Raw genomic sequence first — 18,889 nt, 5'->3', positions numbered from 1 at the left:
ATCCCTAGTGTTTTTATATTTTTAGTGAATAAGTGTTTTTGTTGTTGTTGTTGTGGTTTTGTATTTTGGGGGGAAATACCCAGTAGTGCAATTGCTGGATCATCGGGTGGTTGTATTTTTAAATTTCTGAGGAACCTCCGTACTATTTTCCGCTGTGGCTGCACCAGTTTACATTCCAACCAACAATGCCAGAAGGTTCATTTTTCTCTGCATCCTTGCCAACACTTTTTGTTTCTTGTGTTATTGATTTTAGCCATTCTGACAGGTGTAAGGTACCATCTCATTGTACTTCTGATTTGCATTTCCCTAATGATGAGTAATGTTGAGCATCTCTGCATAGATCTACTGGCCATCCAGAGGTCTTCTTTGGAGAAATGTCTGTCCATGTCTTTTCATTTTGTTAACTGGACTATTTCGTTTGGGGGGTACTGAGTTGTATCAGTTCTGTACATATTTTGGATACTAGCCCTTTATCAGACAGGTCATTTGCGAATATCTTCTCCCATTCTGTAGGTTGCCTTTCTGTTTTGCTGTTTCCTCTGCTATACAGAACCTTTTTATTTTGATGTAGTCCCAACAGTTTACTTTTGTTTCTGTTTCCCTTCCCTCAGGAGACATATCCAGAAAGGAACTGCTATGGCCCATGTCAAAGAGGTTACTGTCTTGTGTTCTCTTCTAGGATTTTTATGGTTTCTGGTCTCAGATTTAAATCTTTAATCCATTTTGAATTGATTTTTGTGTACTGTATAAGAAAGTGGTCCAGTTTGGACAACACCATTTGTTGAAGGGACTGTCCTTTTTCCTTTGAATATTCTTTCCTGCCTTGTTGAAGACTGACCGTATAGTTGTGGGTTTCTTTCCGGTTTTCTATTCTGTTCCATTGATCTGTGTGGCTATTGTTGTACTGTCAAAACAATACTGTTTTGATTACTACAGTTTTGTAATATAACTTCAAGTCTGGAACCGTGATGCCTCCAATTCTGTTATTCTTTTTCAAGATTGCTTTGGCTATTTGGGGTCTTTTGTGGTTCCATACAAATTTTAAAAGGACTGTTCTAGCTCTGTGAAAAATGCTGTTGGTATGATAGGGATTGCATGAAATGTGTAGACTGCTTTGGGTAGTATAGTCATTTTAGTAATACTTGTTCTTCTAATCCATGATCATGTAATGTCTTTCCATTTCATTGTGTCATCTTCAGGTTTTTTCATGTTTGACATGTGTTTGACAGTTTTCAGAGTACAGGTCTTTCACCTCTTTGCTCAGTTTTATCCCTAGGTATCTCATTATTTTGGGTGCAACTGTAAATGGGTTTGTTTCCTTAATTTCTCTTTCTGCGGCTTCATTATTGGTGTATAAAAATGCAACAGATTTCAGTACATGGATTTTGTATTCTGTGACTTTACTGAATTAGTCTATCAGTTCTAACAGTTTTTTGGTGGAGTCTTTAGGGTTTTCTATACATAGCATCATGTCATACCTGCAAATAGGGAGAGGAGAGTTTTACGTCTTCCTTACTAATTTGGATTTATTTGTTTGTTGTCTGATTGCTGAGGGCAGGACTTCCAATTCTACGTTGAAAAAAAGGGATGAAAGTGACAGCCTTGTCTTGTTCCTGACCTTGGGGGAAACAAGGACTCATCAAGGATGAGATTAGCTGTGGATTTTTCAACCAAGGACTTTATTATGTTGAGAGATGTTCCCTCTAGATCTACTTTGCAGAAGGTTGTTACCATGAATGGATGTTATACTCTGTCAGTTCAATCATTCTTAATAATTAATTACTAGGTTTATAAGTATCCAAACCTCACTCTTATTCTCTAGCAGAGACACATCAAAATTTAGCCAAAGAGCTAGACCATAATTAACCCAAGTAAAACTAACTCTCATACATTCAAAATAAATCTCGTACTTACATTTAATTTTCAACAATCAAGACAGACTCTATGAACGACAACGTTTAATTTTCAACAATCAAGACAGACTCTATGAACGACAAAAGGTTTAAAAAAACCAACATTTTAACATGCTTTTTAAGAGACAATACATACATACTGATCTACCTGGTATCTTTGTACAGTCATTTTGGTACACAGATGCTGACCTCAAGCTTCCTTCTACCTTAAGAACTGCTTTCTTTGGGGGCAGCTGGGTGGCTCAGTTGGTTAAACATCCAACTTCAGCTCAGGTCATGATCTAATGGTTCGCGAGTTTGAGCCCTGCATAGGGCTTTGTGCTGACAGCTCAGAGCCTGGAGCCTGCTTCGGATTCTACGTCTGTCCTTCTGTCTACCTGTGTCTGTCTGTCTGTCTGTCTCTCTCTCTCTCTCTGCCCCTCCCCTGCTTGCTTGTGCTCCCTCTCAGAAATAAATAATAAAAACATTTTTAAAAAATTTTTAAAAAGAATTGCTTTTAAGTTTAACAAAGAACATTATGAAATAAGAATGGTAAGGATAGGAGATAATGGTAAGGGATAGCAAAGACTGGTAAGGAAGCAGAGAATGCCTCCTTAATTTTGATTTGTGTTTATTATACTTCCTTAATGTATCAAATAGACAACCCAGTGACTGAACAGGCCAACTCACCTAGAATAAGGGAAGACAAAATTAGCAAACACAGGATGGAGGTATGCACATATATTTCAGCCAATCCTCCCCTTCAGAACGTTCTGTTAACCACATTCTACCATAAAGTGCCACATCACTGAAACATCCCTAAGCTCAAAGGCCAGTGATCTATTTGATAAGAAGTTTCGTTTCCTGCAAATAAACCGTCTTCTCAATTCATACGGTGGTTCTGTTTTAATGGTGATCAAGAAATCAACGAGTACAACAAAAATGATAGCTACATGGAAGCTCTTTTTCGTGTGAAATAATGCAAAAAAGAAGCAAGAACTAAGAAAAAAACAGAGGCACTGTCAAATCTGTAAAAGAACAGAGTAAAAGTTGACAAGGATTTTGGAAGAGGATTCTGGAGTTGAGGAGCTACCCACTTAGAAGTAGGGGGGGGGTTAGACACTGAGAAAAGAGAAAGGAAACTTGGTGTATCAGTTCAGGAAAGCAACTGCTGCCAGTCTGAAAATTGCTTAATCTTGATCCCCTACTGCCTACAGAGACAGAGCACTGCTTGATGGAAAAACTCCAAAACCACACAGAAAAATACTGAATTGTCAAATAAATTCCTTTGATAATTCTTCATAAAAAGCAGAGTTCAGAAAATGGGAATACTTAGCGGCAGCACAACTTGCAGGAAGTTTAGGATGTATCAATAATTTAGGAGCTGTTACTGAAACACTGTATTTGTTTTTTAACCTGGAAGTGAAATTCTACTAATGAGCAAAGTCATCAAATAGCTTCATAAAAACAATTTCAAACAATTTCAAAAAGAAACACAGCATTTGGACTAAATTTTCATCAGGAAATAAAGCCTTGTTTTGAACAACCTGAAAAGGAAACAATTTACAAAAATAAAGTGGTAAATTAAGAAAATTCTTCATTTCCCCATATCAAGAAGCGTAAGCATGAACCTTTCACATAATACCATTAACACATACCTGTTTTAGGATGTATTGAAAAAAATCCTTGTGGATTTCCACTTGTAATTTTGTAGGTCAGCTTGTCATTAGAGCTAGAATCTGCATCAAATGCCTCTATTTGGACCACAGATACATCCTTGGGAGAATTTTCTATTATTTCTGGGTAATAAACAGGCTCTGATGTCTGTGGGGCGTTGTCATTGACGTCCTCGACCTCTATGTAGATCTCTATAAACGATGAGAGAGGCACGACACCCCGATCAGCTGCATAGACTGTTAGCCAGTAATGGGAGGTAGACTCCCGGTCAAGTCCGTCTGAGGTCTCTAGGACACCTACAGAGAAAGAAGAAGACACGTCAACAACAACCACAAACTGCCACGTTGACCAAGTGTCAACCTCACTAACAACTCTCACTTAGCAAAGTCTTATGTGTCGTCAGAGCCGCACGACCCTGGGCAAGTTGTCTGACCTCTCTGTGCCTCTGTTCCCTTCCTATAACACGGAAATAATTAAACGAACTAATACACACATTAACAATTAGAATAGCGTGTGGCATGTCGTATCGGCTATAAAGTCTCTGTCATTGTTGGTTTTAGGTGTCGGGCACTATGTGGCCACGATACAAATATTCTATCCGTTAAGTGTCCAAACAACCCAGCGAGATGGGCACCGAGAGACCATCTAATGGCCCGATGCTCTGTTTCCACAGATGAAATTTATGACCACTTGAGATCTGCTGATTTTCCCAGAGGTTCCCAGAGAAAAAATCAAAAAGCTGTGGCCCGGATCAGGGTCCCCACTCTCTAGCACCCCGGTACCCACGCTGCATTCGCTTGTCCACTGCTATGGTTTAGACAATGAGGCTGCGGCAACACTTCTCGACACATCTCAGTTTGGAGCACACACCCCTTACGGCGGCTAACAAAACAGAGTACAGTATTTCAAAATCCAGAACAAGGGTTTGCCCAAGTCTCCTGCGCACTGAAAGAAACCCTTCAGTTTCTTTTACTTCCCTTAGGCAAATGGCAAGACAACCAGGGTGCTAAACACAGAAATTCTCCCGCTGCTAGGAGCTCCACAAGGGCAAAGGCCACATCCCTCTTAAATGCCAGTTTACCCTGCTCCTTACCCAGAGGCCAGTAATTATTTATCAAACGAACAAACAACAATGAATAGATGACTTAACTGAAGTTGGCACAAAGTCCCTCAACCGGGATCCAAACTAGAACATGTTTCTTACTAAGTCAACTAGCGATACAGGAGTTCTGTAATTACAAAGGAGAGGGTGAAAGTGTCTGTAACGTTTTGGCCCAGCCATTGAAACCAGTTGAAACCTTACTTAATCTCAGGATTAACCACTTCCCAGGATGATGATCAAGTAGAAATAGCCATTTCTCTTAGCAAATCCCACTTTTTTACTCAATGGTGTGATCCTGTCCTTTTGCTCTCTCCAAATACATCCTTGCAGTTTTTTCTTCTGCATTAATATCATTCCGAACTAATGCTATTTTTAAGGATTCTACACTACGGTTCCAGGCTGGACTTTGGAAATCCTACAACTCTAGAATTACTAAAGTTTCCCATTTAATGCACAATGCTATGGGAAAAATAAGAGATGTCAATTTGATCTGCACTCAGAAATGAAAGAGTATTTATCTCAACCAAGCATAAATCTGTATTTTTTACTTTTTGATCATTGCATAAATTTAAATCTTTACTTATTTGAAATAATATCAGAAAAACTCATTTATTTTAAATGTCAGATAATCACATCTAATGCTTCCCAAAAGACTTACGAGTTATAAACACCAAACTTAACTAAATATTAAAACGTGAAAGAGATGATCATGAAATGAGTATCACTATCCAGAAAGCATTGTAGTTATTTACAACGGTTTCATTAATTCTTAGCAAACCCTCAAAATGGATCTGTAATACTCCTAGAAATAACGAATAAAGCCTCACAACTCTCAAATAAAAAGGAGCTAGGGGCGCCTGGGTGGCTCAGTCGGTTGAGCATCTGACTTCAGCTCAGGTCATGATCTTGCGGTCCCTGAGTTTGAGCCCCGCATCGGGCTCTGTGCTGACAGCTGCTTGGATTCTGTGTCTCCCTCTCTCCCTCTCTCAAAAACAAACATTCGGAGGAGGAAAAAAAAAAAAAAAAGGAGATATCTGGTCTCCCTATGCAACAGAGACAACTGTCAGATAAATTCAACATGTTTTCCTTCTTGTCTGGTCCCAACATAGTCTATGCTTACTCAATCTGTCCAATAAATTAGTAAAATTCTACCTGTTTTTAGTCTGAAAGAGGGTCCTTAATGACCAAGGGAAAATAATCTTTTCCAGTTTCTCTTTTTCATCAAGGCATGCAGAGGAAGTCAGGGAATAACGACGTTTTCTCTACTAGGACTAAACATTGACAAATGAGCGTACATATGTTCCTCCCGTATTCTGCCATTAAAATGTAACATAATTCATTTGACAGGTGAAGTATTAGCAAATTTCAAGAAGACAGCTACCTGGTGCTTGTAATCCTCCTCTTTCTGGTTCTAATACTCAATAATTCATGCTGCTATCCACTTAGTAAAATCGGGCCCCTCTAAATGTGATCTGCAGGCATTTAAAAACTGATAATTACAGAAACAAATTAGTTCAGTGTTTACTATATGCCACGCACTATGCTGTCTTACATGCGCTACTTTCTTTAGTCTTTACATCCAACCTGACTACACGTGTGGTGTTATTATCCCCATACCGTAGGTGAAAAACTAAGATTAAGAGATGAACTTTCCCAGGGTCATAGCAAACGGCTGAGCTGGAGTTCAAACACTCTGAATCTCTGATGTCGGTGCCAACGAAGTGCCGTCAGTCTTAGGGCTAGCGTGACCAACGCATAGTCAACAAAAATGTTTTTAATCGAGAGTGAACAGTGCACACACGTGCATGCGCGTGAGCACAAGAGGAGGAGGAGCAGAGGAGGAACCCCAAGCAGGCTCCATGCCATCAGCGCAGATCCCGGCGCGGGCTTCAAACCCATGAACTGTGAGATCGTGTCCTGAGCCAAGAGAAAGAGTAGGATGCTCATCTGACTGGGCCACCCAGGTGCCCCAGCAATTAAAATACTAAATATGCGTAAGTGGGATGCTCAGATGTTCTTATTTCATGAATTCAGGACTGTATATATTTCCATCACATAGTGATTGGTAAGATGCTTATGCTTTGATGTATTTTGATTACATCCCTGTAAAAAAAAAAAAAATGATTTAATACAGCTCCGAGATAACAATAAAGTGAATTTCTGACTGCCAGAGAGAAAGGAGGGCACGCTGAGTCATCCCTTCTAACCAAAATGCTCAAATTCATAACCATTCAACTCAGTTTACCGTGTTTGCAATACTACAGTATTTACAAGAGAAGTACACAAAAGGCTTCACTAGGTGCTTTACATGCATGAAATCACACGACACAAACTGTAAGATGTTCATCTCGGCTTCACAAACGAGAAAGAGGACACACTTTTCCAAGCCTTAGAGTGGCTAAGAAACATAGGAGGTGGAAGCAGGATCTCAACCCCCAGACGGACTCCAGAACTCTGAGTCTCCACCACAGGCTGCACTGTCATGATCACACGCTCCACTGCACCAAGGAAACTGGGGGCCGTGAGGGACTGATGCCACGAGGAGAGGCTACAGGTTTTCTCCTGCTTAAATAAGGGTCCTTCCCCACACTTAAAGGACAATAAAAGAAGATTCAAGGATTCCGCTTGGTCACAGAAGTTCAGGCTGCGGTGCCTAAGTACTATTCTAACTGCTGCTTGTAATTCTGAGCACTATTTTAAAAGCATAAAAAGTAGGTGGGAAAAGACCATACGCATGCAAAATTATTTTATGTTCTGCTTGTTCGTCTGTCTGCTCGGTCACAAGACACAGCCCCTTAGGAACCCCGGGCAGAAACTTCTGAAGCAGGCATAAAGCGCTGCACTGAGCGCCATCTTCAACCTAGGGAGAGGAGACCAGTGGCCCAGGAACGGCTGGGAGCAGTGCAGAGAACACAGGAAGAGTAGCAGATCCAGCCTTGGCAGCCGCAAAATCACAGCAATGGACTGGAAACCCCTTAGCAATCCAGCAGCTCAACTCCCTTGTTTTTAAAGAAAGTTGAAAGGATTTGCCCAAGTTTACGAAAGCTAAACCGGTACGGAGTTTAGAATCCAGAATGAGGTACCTCCTCGGTCAGGGGGGGCTCATTAGAACTGGTCATGATTTACAGAGGTCTCGGCCTCTGAGACGACCAACAGACCCACTGACCACAAGCAGCGTCCACTCTTCCGGTCGTGGTGTTCGTACCCCTAGCCTTTGTCACCCTTCTCTACCAAGTGCTTCCTGTAGCCGCAAACAGCACGGATAGGTGGACTTCTTCTGTAACTTCAGCAGGACCTTCATTCCGAAAAGAGAATCTTCAGAATTTCACCCTGTGGACTTCGAGTCTGTACCTTCGACGCCAGAAAACAACAACTAAGCCTCCCGGCCAGCACAGAGAAATAAGCCTACTGTGACCATCCTCAAAACTCCACCTCACTCCTACTTCTATCCATGACCCTCCACCAACCAACTTCCAAAAACTACTTTTTTGCGCCCTAGGTTATAAATTCTCCTCTCCTGAAGCAAGTTTCAAGGAACCAACAAAATCTTAAACATCAAACCCCAGTTTTTCAGACACTTCTCACTAACATCTACCACAGCAGTACCACGCTTATTCGGCATATGTGTACGTCCACACGCACACACTCTTCGTCTGTGGCCTTCCGCCTGTTTACGAACTTCTCCCCTACTTTCTCTGCCATCTCTGCTCCTATTTTTTATTTCCGCTTTCACTTTCCGAGAGAGGAACGACAGCATGCGACCAGACGATCCCCAAGCCCGGGCTGTGAAAGACAGAAGCGGTAGCCGGGGCTTTCCGCAGAGCTTCCTCCCGCCAGACAAGGAGAGATCGATGCTCTGAGAGAAAAGGCCAGTGAGCACGGTAATAGGCGAGCACCACCTTTCTCATCATGAGGTTATGGCACAGAAGCAGGAGACAAGGTAGGGGTGCTGCTTCCTGATCCCGGGACGTATATTTTGAGTACGGAGACAAGTTTAGACAAGCCTGTTATATGCGCCACCCAGCAATGTTACAAGGAATCATTCCTTTGCTTTAATGAAACATGACAGAAGCAATAACTGACTAGCTTTCCAACCTCAAGAATACAATGAAGACATTTTCAAGAAAAGTTGTTAATAAGCTGAAAAATTTGAAAGAAGCCGGAAATCTGGAGCTATTAAAGTAAAAATATTTATCATTCCAAACATACCCGCTAGGATTGCAGAGCCACCACCAGATGTCACTATGGAAACTGACTTTAAATGTGCATGCAGTGGAACTAGACTGAAAGGGGAAAAAAAAATACAATGTAATTGTTAAAAAAAGAGTTTGGCCGATGTGGCTGAAAATACAGCTCACAGCAAAATGTCTTTCTAGAAGATTGGTCATTTTCCACGGACAGTAATTAGGTACTCATGTTGTCGTTCCATAGTCCAATTATTCAATGGGTACAAGGTACAACGCCAGGATGGCTCAGTCGGTTAAGCATGCGACGTCCGCTCAGGTCATGATCTCACAGTTCGTGGGTTTGTGCTGAGCTGTCAGCACAGAGCCTGGAGCCTGCTTTGGATTCCCTCCCTCCCTCTCTCTCTCTGCCCCTTCCCCACTCATGCTCTGTGTCTGTCTCAAAAATAAATAAAAAACATTAAAAAATAATTTAAAAAAAAAACAAAAACAGGGTACAGGGTACAGTTAAGTACAGTTGCTTAAGCCAATGATCCTAAAGTAGTAAAGGGTTTCCAGGAATAATTAATTCCTACTATCCACCACTGAGGCTAATGATGATGTTAACTTGAATATGCCCTCAAAGAGGAAAGGCCAGCATTCGCTGCAGCTGACAAGGTGGAACAGGATGCTTTCAACACATTTTTAAGGCAAAAGTAAAATTCTATGTAGTCACTATACTGCCAAGAAATAATTTAACTAACTCAAATTTCCATGGTCACAGAACATCTTTCTCCCTGGAATTTTCCTATTTTCTTTGTTTAACAGGTCTTGGCCCCTTATCCAGCCCCAGTGCCAAAGTTTCAACAAAACCTTGCTATTTCAGATTCTTCAGCAACTCCAACTCAAAAATACTTATAATCTTTTTTTTTTTTTTTTTTTTTTTAACTTTTCTGGAACCAAACTTAAGGCAGCAATTGTATGAAAAGCCTCTTTAGTCAATCACAAGAAAAACTTAAAACATAAAATAGAGTTTTGGATAATATTTTCCCTACAGACAGTAAGTGACTAACTACCCCTTCCTCCAATTCTGTAGTCTCATCATGTACAGAGTAACTCTTCTGGAGATAAATGTTTTCCCAAATATAAAAATACACACTAGAGATGCAATATGTATGTATCTGACATTAATCCACAAAGGTTACTCAAGTGGTTAATTTTTTCCTAATTACGGAAAAATCAGAAGTCTCATAGTTGTCATATTAAATATGCTGCTACAAGACATTCTGCTTTGAAATTACATTTAAAAAGTAGACTACGATTTCCCTATTAAAATGCAAACCCTTTCAGGGCAGGGATGTTTTGCCAGGTGAATAGTGGGTACTTGTTAAGCATGTGTTGAAAAGAATGCCCATCATCAACAAGTTAAGTCTGAGAAACACTCACAGCCAAGAGGAGCCAGGGGAGACAGGACGACTAAATGCAAGGTAGGAAACTGGAGAGGATCCTAGACCAGAAAAAGCCCATGAGGAAAAAAAAAAAAAAAAAAAAAAAAAGCTAAGGAAATATGAGTGAACCCCAGGCTGTAGTTAATAAGAATGTATCAATATTGGTTCCCTAGTTATAACAGATATACTAATGTAAGATGTCAATGGGGAAACTGTAAGTGTAGGAGCTATATGGAAACTGTACTATCTGCTCAATTTTTCTGCAGATCTACTTAAATTTGTTTCCTTCAAGTAATGAAACTTTTTTGAATTTATCTCATTTTCATTAAACAGTAAATTGCATATATATACATACACACGTACATACGTGTGTATATATATAAGTCAAATAAAACAAAAAATTTATAAAGAGAGCAGAGAAGGGAGGCAGAGGGGGGGAGAGAGAGGGACTCTTAAGCAGGCTCCACTCAGCACAGAGCCCAATGAGGGACTCGATCCCACAGTCCTGGGGTCATGACCTGAGCCAAAAGCAAGAGTCGGACGCTCAACCGACTGAACCTCCCAGGAGCCCCTCGTTTTTTTTTAAGTAAGCTCTATACCCAATGTGAGGCTTGAACTCATGACCCCAAGATCAGGAGTGGCAAGCTCTACTGACTGAGCCAGCCAGGCGTCCCTGTAAATCAAAATTTTAAATGCCTGAGACCACACAAAGTAAATATCCCATGCTTTTGCTAATAAAAAGAAAGGTCAAAGTAAATAAAATCAACAGCATCCCTCATGGGCCAAGCAAACTGCTCGGCAGTTTCCTAGCACATGGAACAGTTGGATAGATGCCTCTCTGCCCTCTTACAGCTGAAGACCAAGCCAGTCATGTCGTACAATTATCTTTTCAGATTAAAGACGTGGCACTATTACCATGACCTGATCTTTCAAAATCAATGACATGCTGTATCATTTGATGAGAAGCCGTTTGTGGTTGGAATCACAGCAAGCTCACTGAAATGTTAATAATGATGCCGATGATAACATTATAACCGCAAATACATATACACAGCTCATGACGTGCTGGACACTACTTTGAACACTTCCCGTATATTAACTTATTTGATCTTCACAGTAACTCTAAGTGTTAGGTAATATGATCAACCCTATTTCACAGGGGAGGGAACAGTGTGAACAACTTGCCCAAAGTCACAGCTTGCTCATAGTGGAACTAGGATTCAATCCCAAGGAGACTGGCTTCAGATAATCATGCTGTAGCACCTCCCAGTCTCTGGCATTCTCTAATTAGAGGGAAGCATGAAAGCAACTGAACACAGCCTGCAGTTTCCAGAGAAAAAGCCCTGGCTTCAATGGAATATAATGACCAGATGGAAAAAAAAAAATGGTTTTGCTGTCTTCACAACATTTGGGGTTCTAGGTGAAGTATCTGATGCTACAAAAATTCTGTTGTTCTGTGCCATTAAGACATTAAGCACATTCCATAGTTTCAGGAGAGAAAGGAAACTAGTGTAATATAAAACAGTACATATGATACAGTTTTAAAAAAAAGGTATGTGTATTAATTACACAGAAATGTCAGTGATCTACAAGTTAAGGAAACAAATGAGAAAGAAATCTTTATGAAGTACATAAAGTATGACCTTGGTTCTGTTTAGTTCTGAGTTAAAAATAAGAAACACACAACACACAATTATACGTGCAGGGAAAGATAAAGGTCTACAAATAAACAAGGTAATGGAGAGACAATAAAGAAAATCAACTCAATGAACCGAATTTTTAAATTTCTGTAACAATGACTGTTAAGCTGTATTTAAAATGTGCATGAAAGGGGGCGCCTGGGTGGCGCAGTCGGTTAAGCGTCCGACTTCAGCCAGGTCATGATCTCGCGGTCCGTGAGTTCGAGCCCCGCGTCAGGCTCTGGGCTGATGGCTCGGAGCCTGGAGCCTGTTTCCGATTCTGTGTCTCCCTCTCTCTCTGCCCCTCCCCCGTTCATGCTCTGTCTCTCTCTGTCCCAAAAAAAATAAAAAAAAAAAAAAAAAAAAAAAAACGTTGAAAAAAAAATGTGCATGAAAAATGACAAACCGTTAAGTATGAGCAGTCCTGTAGAGGTTGTGCTAGAATAACCTTCATATTTTATTTTCCCTTTATATTTTTTTGATATACTTTCATTTCCAAGTATTTTAACGGTTTCATTTCATCTAAATAGATGGGGTAACAACAGTCTATTCAGTCTGACAGTTTCAACAATTAAAATTCAAAAGTATTTACATGTGAAACTTACAAAGTTTTAGGTAGGTCTAGGAAATTCTAAAATTATATTGCTCAGAGGTAGGTCATAAATTAATGATTAAAAGGAAAGATTTTTATGCAGTAACTGCCAATCTGTTTTTTCGTTATTTAAACTGCCTATTTACATCATCTTAATTAAAATGGAGATCTAACAACTCTTTCCATTAAAATTGTTGCAGTAACTTTAAAATTAGCTGAGGAGGCTTTCTGACTTGCAAACTTACTAAAACATATTAAGTTCATAATCAGATTTTAAGCATCATGTTTCAAGTCCAAGGATTTCTTCAGCTTTGCAAAGAGTCAGTCCCATGGCAAGTTCTGCTAAACCATGTTTTCATGCTTTGTTGAGAAATGATTCCAACTTCTGACTTCCACGTCAGAGTCATTAGTGTTGTTAATGAGGGCTTTCATGGATAAGCTCTCTTAAAGAGGATCATCCTTGGATATCAAAAGTATCACCTGAAGACATACTCATTGGATAAAACTACATACACAAGACAGACTTTGGAGGAATTAAAATTCAAAAGATACAGTTCACACACCAATGGTAATGTTTCTAGCAGTTTGTTCTGTATGTTAGAAGTTGTACAAGTTCAATATTGATTATTTTTTCCACATTCTATTTCTTGGATGCACACTCAGCAAGTGCTTTATATATGCCACATATTTAATCCTCACAGTTAATTCTGGAAGCTCGGCAGTCTTTCCTCATGCTTCGTATGCAGAGGTTTTCGAGCTGAAAAGTCACTGTTCCGGGCATTTACTCACCATAAGGGGAATACATTAATCAACGAATTCGTTAGTGAATTGTCTTACCAGTTAGCCATCATTGCACTTACATATAATAACTTGATTAAGCCTCAAAAGTTAATTGCCTTGAGCTACCCAACTAGTTGCAGAGAAGAAAAAATCTAAAACCTGGCCTACGAGCTCTAGAGCCCAAAGTCCTATGCAACAGAGTACCTCCCTCTGCCTTTCTTACTCCTATGGGGTAGCAGGGCTGTGATTCAACAAGGGATGCCTGCCTCTCAAGGCCTGGCTCTTTTCTTGTAAGCCTGTGTAGGTGACCTTCATTAATCTATCTCTATTAATGAAAAGAAAAACTAACACATAACAAAAGTTTACCGGCGTTTGGCCACGGGAGGAGGAATGACAGGATTTAAAAAGTATAAACCCAACCAAATGTGGGCCAAACAGACTCCTACTCAAAGTTCAAAAATCCCACCTAAGTTTAGGATAAAAAAGGAAAAAGGACATAAAATAGGATCCACGCTGCTCTGTATCAGAAAGTTGGTACACAGCTGACCTTTGAAGTACATGGAAATGCAAGGATCCCCGCTCATACGTGGATCTTCTCCAACAAATGCAGTACAGTGCTGTAAATGTATATTCTCTTCCTGATGATTTTCTTAACCTTTTTATTTCTCTAGGGTAATTTACTGTAAGCAAACCACATATAATACATGTAGCACAAAAATGTGTTAAATCGACTATTTATGTCATCAGCAAGGCTTCTGGTCAACAGTAGACTATTAGAAGTTTTAGGGGAGTCAAGTTATATGTGCATTTTCAACCATGAGGGGGCGCGGTCAGCGCTCCCAGTCTGCACATTGTTCAGGGGTCAACCGGATTTTCCTTCTTGCTACATACAAGTTCAGACTAAATTTATATTACACGCAACACAATAGGTGGTACGTAAGGCATCCTGTAATACTGAAGATCACTACGAGGGTATCGTAAGTGAGCTGTGAGCGCAGTTAAAATACGGAGCAGTGGGTGGGAGATCCAGAACTCCAAATGTTAAGCCAGCTGTAAAGTTGTGCGTCAGATAAAAACAGGTATTTTATGGATCACCCCTCTTTGGAAAAGAAATCTGTGACTTTTTTTATCTAGTCCCAATATTTATTTTTTATTTTTAATTTTTTTTTTAACGTTTTATTTATTTTTGAGACAGGGAGAGACAGAGCATGAACAGGGGAGGGTCAGAGAGAGGGAGACACAGAATCCGAAACAGGCTCCAGGCTCTGAGCTGTCCGCACAGAGCCCGACGCGGGGCTCGAATTCACGGACCGCGAGATCATGACCCGGGCCGAAGTCGGCCGCTTAAGCGACTGAGCCACCCATGCGCCCCTAGTCCCAATATTTAAACAACAGGTTTTTAAAGAACTTTATCCTATGATTTCCTCTTCATTAAAAATGATTTTACGTTGCTTATAGTGGCCTGGACCTTGCTAGAAATTAATCTTGAAACTGGCGTTATTGATTTACACGTTCTTTCATTCATTCAACAAACACAGGGTTCCTACTGTTTGCCAAGCATGGTATGAGGTGCTAAGGAAACCAAGAGTAGTAAAACAGGGTCCTGTGAGAAAGACAGTTAAATAAAAGAGGAATTTATTCTATGGAACAGTGGAGAGAGAGGGGGAAGAAAGCACAAGTATTTGAGAAGGGCAACACAGTAATTTAACAACTATTTAATATTTTCTATTTGTTTTATAAATATTTTTCATACAAAGGTCAAATAAATCTTTTCTTAGGTTTATGAGTCCCTGCCTGAATTTTAGAATGCAACATGTAATTAAGTTAATTAAAAAATAAATAAATCGTAACAGGAGCTCCTGGGTGGCTCAGTTAAGAGTCCAACTCTTGATTTTGGCTCAGGTCACGATCTCAGGGTTCGCGGAGATCCACTGTCCGCGCAGAGCCTGCTTGGGATTCTCTCTCCGCCCTTCCCCTCCTTCCCCCCCCCGCCCTGCCTCTCAATAAGTAAACTTTAAAAAAACAGAATGCCCAATCCATTTTGTGAGCAGAGACGGGGAGAGGAGGCAGATACACACTAAAACGGTGGGCTATAGGGGTGAGTGAATTTTTTCTTTGTGTTAATATTTTCCAATTTTCCTACAAGAAATACGTATGCATTGCAAAAAATTATTTTTGTAAACCTACACATATAGAGGATTAATCCAAAGTGTATCCAAGAGAACTTAAGAAATCTCAGATATGTAAAAGCAACCTTTCGAAGTGAAGACTGCCTTACAGGTTTCCATAAGCCGAGTAACAGCTGCCTGAAACATTTGTACTGCAGAGTATGCTTTAGCATGAAGAAGACAAGGCACTATTCAGTGATTAAAATGTCAGTTGACGTGACTCCGCCTCACGCCCCACTCCTTCCAGCGCTCCCTGGCTAAAGAAGGAAAGGAATGAGATTCCTCCGCTACAGTCAAGTATTACGCTAGCCACTGTATAAACACAGCTCTTTCCAAAAGAGACAGCTGTCTCCAGAGTCCTAGAATGCACAAGGCTCGTAGAAGAGCAAGTTTTCCTTTTTCTAAGGTTTGTTTAGGCTTCCATAAAACAGATCCTAAATACAGAAAACTGCACCTATTTATTTTTCTTAAAACAAAACCTGAGACCCACATGCAGTTCAGCTAAGCCAAAAGGAAGGCATGTTTTACATGAACTGAACACCGGTTGAAGCAAATACCCTGTATAAACCACCCCCCCTTTCCTATCACCCCAAAGTTGCGTTTTTCTCCATTTTTGATTTAAAAAAAAAAAAGTTCTCTGTTAAATTGCATTTTAACTACAAAGCAGTTTTTCAGTTTTAAAAATTCAAATTATTTTACAAATGTAAAAGGTATAATTCAGAAGCAGTATTCAGCTACTTGAAATCTTCGGTGTGCTGCCAAACCCAATCCTACAAGAACTCAGAAACTTAAGCTACGCCTCAATTTCCTCACATGTAAAATGAGGAAAACAGATATAAGGACTAAGCGATTAGTATAAAAATAAAGGCAATTCCTGCTAATCACCTACCGTGATGCTTGAGAAACTGAAGCAAAGTCAAGATTTAGGAAGATTCTAGCCAGAAGCGTAACACCTTCATCCCTAACCTCTAGCTAACACAAACCACATTACGATGAGGCAGTGTCTGAAAGAGACTATCAGAGTCACTTAAAGAACAAGTGACTAAAATACCCCTAAGCATTCTGAACTGAATATTGTAGAGCAAAAGAAATTCAGACCCCTACGGCAACATTTTCAAGTAGACATAAGTTATTTCCAGCGACAGTGAAACCTTCCACGTGCACAGCACGCACCAATCCTGCTCAAGTGGCCACTGAGATCTGACATAAGCTCTCCCCTGAACCCCAATCAAGTACAGAGGGACTTTTAGGAGACATTATAAAGTCCCATTTTCAAACATGGCATGATAGTGGGAAGAATCAAATTGGAAATTTTGGGAGCAAAGACAGCATTATGTCTGTCTCTGCTCCAGATACTATCTGCTTCCCCACTTATTTTCATCAAGTTTTGATCAAATTTCAGCAAGGTTTCAGCAGTTGCTACAGATTTAGGAGTTAAAACTAGCCAAGTTCAACAGAAGTTGCTCGAATGTACCATGATTATTTAAAAGAATTTATTCAAAGCACAAACCTTATACCTATGTACCAATTAACCCTTAGTCACCACAAGTACAAAACTATGAATATCACATGGAAGTGATGAACATTAGAGGGCCTTCTTATCCAAGATCTGGGAAGAAAAGCTAAGATTCCCACCCAGGTACAAGAATATGAATCACACACCTCCCAAGATGTTTTTGTTTTCCAACCTATCAATAACTTACCTTCTGAACTGCTAAAAACTGTACATGTTTCTAACGCAAGACATTTTAGGGACCTATACACGTAAAGACCGTTTTGAAACAAAAAAACATTCTTCTGAGAGAAAAGAACTGGCTTTTAATGATTTCCTTGAAAAGTACTTATAAACAGCAATCTTACCCAAGGGTTTATATGCAAAACCAAAGAGGAAAATTGGTTTGGCAAACCATCAAAACTGACAGGAGTGGTAAGAAAAATAGAGGAGTGGGGGCACCCGTGTGGCTAAGTCGGTTCAGCCTCCGCCTTCGGTTCAGGTCATGATCTCACGGTTCGTGGGTTCGAGCCCCGCACCGGGCTCTGTGCTGACAGCTCAGAGCTTGGGGCCTGCTAAGGATTCTGTGCCTCCCTCTCCCTCTCTGCCCCTTACCCACGTGCGCTTGGTCTGTCTCTCAAAAATAAACATTTAAAAAAAATTAAAAAGAAAAGAAATTAGAAGAGCATTTTCCTTTACCCACTATCACAGGGGTCCTCAAGGAGCCGAGAGTCAAGTCTGGGCTGGGAAACACACTGGTAATTGGGCTTGTGGGGCAGGAAGACAGCAGCAGGAAAACAGAAGGGGGAGGGGGGGCAGGCATCTACTGTAAATGTAAATGGCCCCTCCCCTGCTGAAGCGGACTGCCTGCTCCCTCCCCTGGCACTGACTGCCCTGTGCCCCCGCCATTCACCTTCAGTCATGGACCACAGGGCTGCAGGACCCTGTCCCTGTCTGTCTCCCCTACCTCCTCCTGACTTCTGGCTGCCGTACAAGCTGCTTTGTATTAAGGGGGCTGCCCTTCCCAAGGATCAAAAATTGCCCTCAAAAGGCTGGCTCTCCACTCTGGTCATTCAAGTCCCAGCTTACATTTCCTCCTTGGAAGTCCTTCCCTGAGAACTCCATTTTACTTACTTATTTATTTTCTTTTTTTTATGATTTATTTTTTAGAGAGAGAGCAAGCAGAGAAGGGCAGAGAGAGAAGGGGACAGAAGATCTGCACGGACAGCGGGGAACCTGCTTGGGAATCTCTCTCCTCTCTCTGCCCCTCTTTCTCTCTCAAAATGGTTAAGAAATTTTTTTCATCACAAAATACTGCATATAAAATTTAATAAAACTGTGTTTTCCCGTTGTTTTCAAGAGTTATAACACAGTAAGATTACTACTTAATTCCATTGTGCTAACACATAGGCATTCTGTAATTCTCTTAAGCAAATGATTCAACGAGCAAATTAATAGTTTAGTAAACTATAGATATACGCTTACCTATTTAAGAAAATAAGCTAGAATTAATCATGTTTATTTGTATTTAAGAATGTATTAAACCCATAAGAGATTCTTCATCCCACATGAACCCTATCTACCCACTCAATTAGGTCATTATGAACTATGGGTATCTGACAATAATAAAATACATCATCTTCTTTAAAAAACAATGAATTTTTTAAAGATATTTTTAATCACACTTTTTTTTTTTTTTAAGGGTGTGATTTGGACTAAACCTCCCCTCCAACTGTATTATACCCCACCCCAGACAGAGGTCCCACAGCACAGGACATATTAGTGCTTTGCGCTCCCACTGAAATGAGACTGTAGAAAGGCCAGGCCCGGCTGTGAGAGGGAGAAAGTGCTTTTGCAAATTTCCTGTTGGCTCTCACACAAGACTCACCAGCTACT

The 18,889-nt window shown here is 40.4% G+C and overlaps 1 protein-coding gene across 6 annotated transcripts in view; it reads right to left on the bottom strand.

Moving 5' to 3' along the window:
• FAT1 (FAT atypical cadherin 1) overlaps nt 1–18,889 on the bottom strand; it is a 134,500-nt gene that overhangs the window by 74,591 nt on the left and 41,020 nt on the right. For all 6 annotated transcript variants that reach the window (XR_013555010.2, XM_078445351.2, XM_078445349.2 and 3 more), the window contains one exon: nt 3,551–3,865. Coding sequence is in view for 5 of the 6 variants with exons in the window: in XM_078445351.2 (XP_078301477.2) it covers nt 3,551–3,865 (315 nt within the window). In the remaining variant the exon portion in view is untranslated. The remainder of the gene's footprint in view (nt 1–3,550; nt 3,866–18,889) is intronic.

Source organism: Panthera onca, chromosome B1, assembly GCF_046562875.1.
Source record: "Panthera onca isolate mPanOnc1 chromosome B1, mPanOnc1 haplotype 2, whole genome shotgun sequence".
Lineage (NCBI taxonomy): Eukaryota > Metazoa > Chordata > Mammalia > Carnivora > Felidae > Panthera > Panthera onca.
Note: the sequence above shows the minus strand (reverse complement) of the source record. Positions and strands in the feature narration are given on the sequence as shown.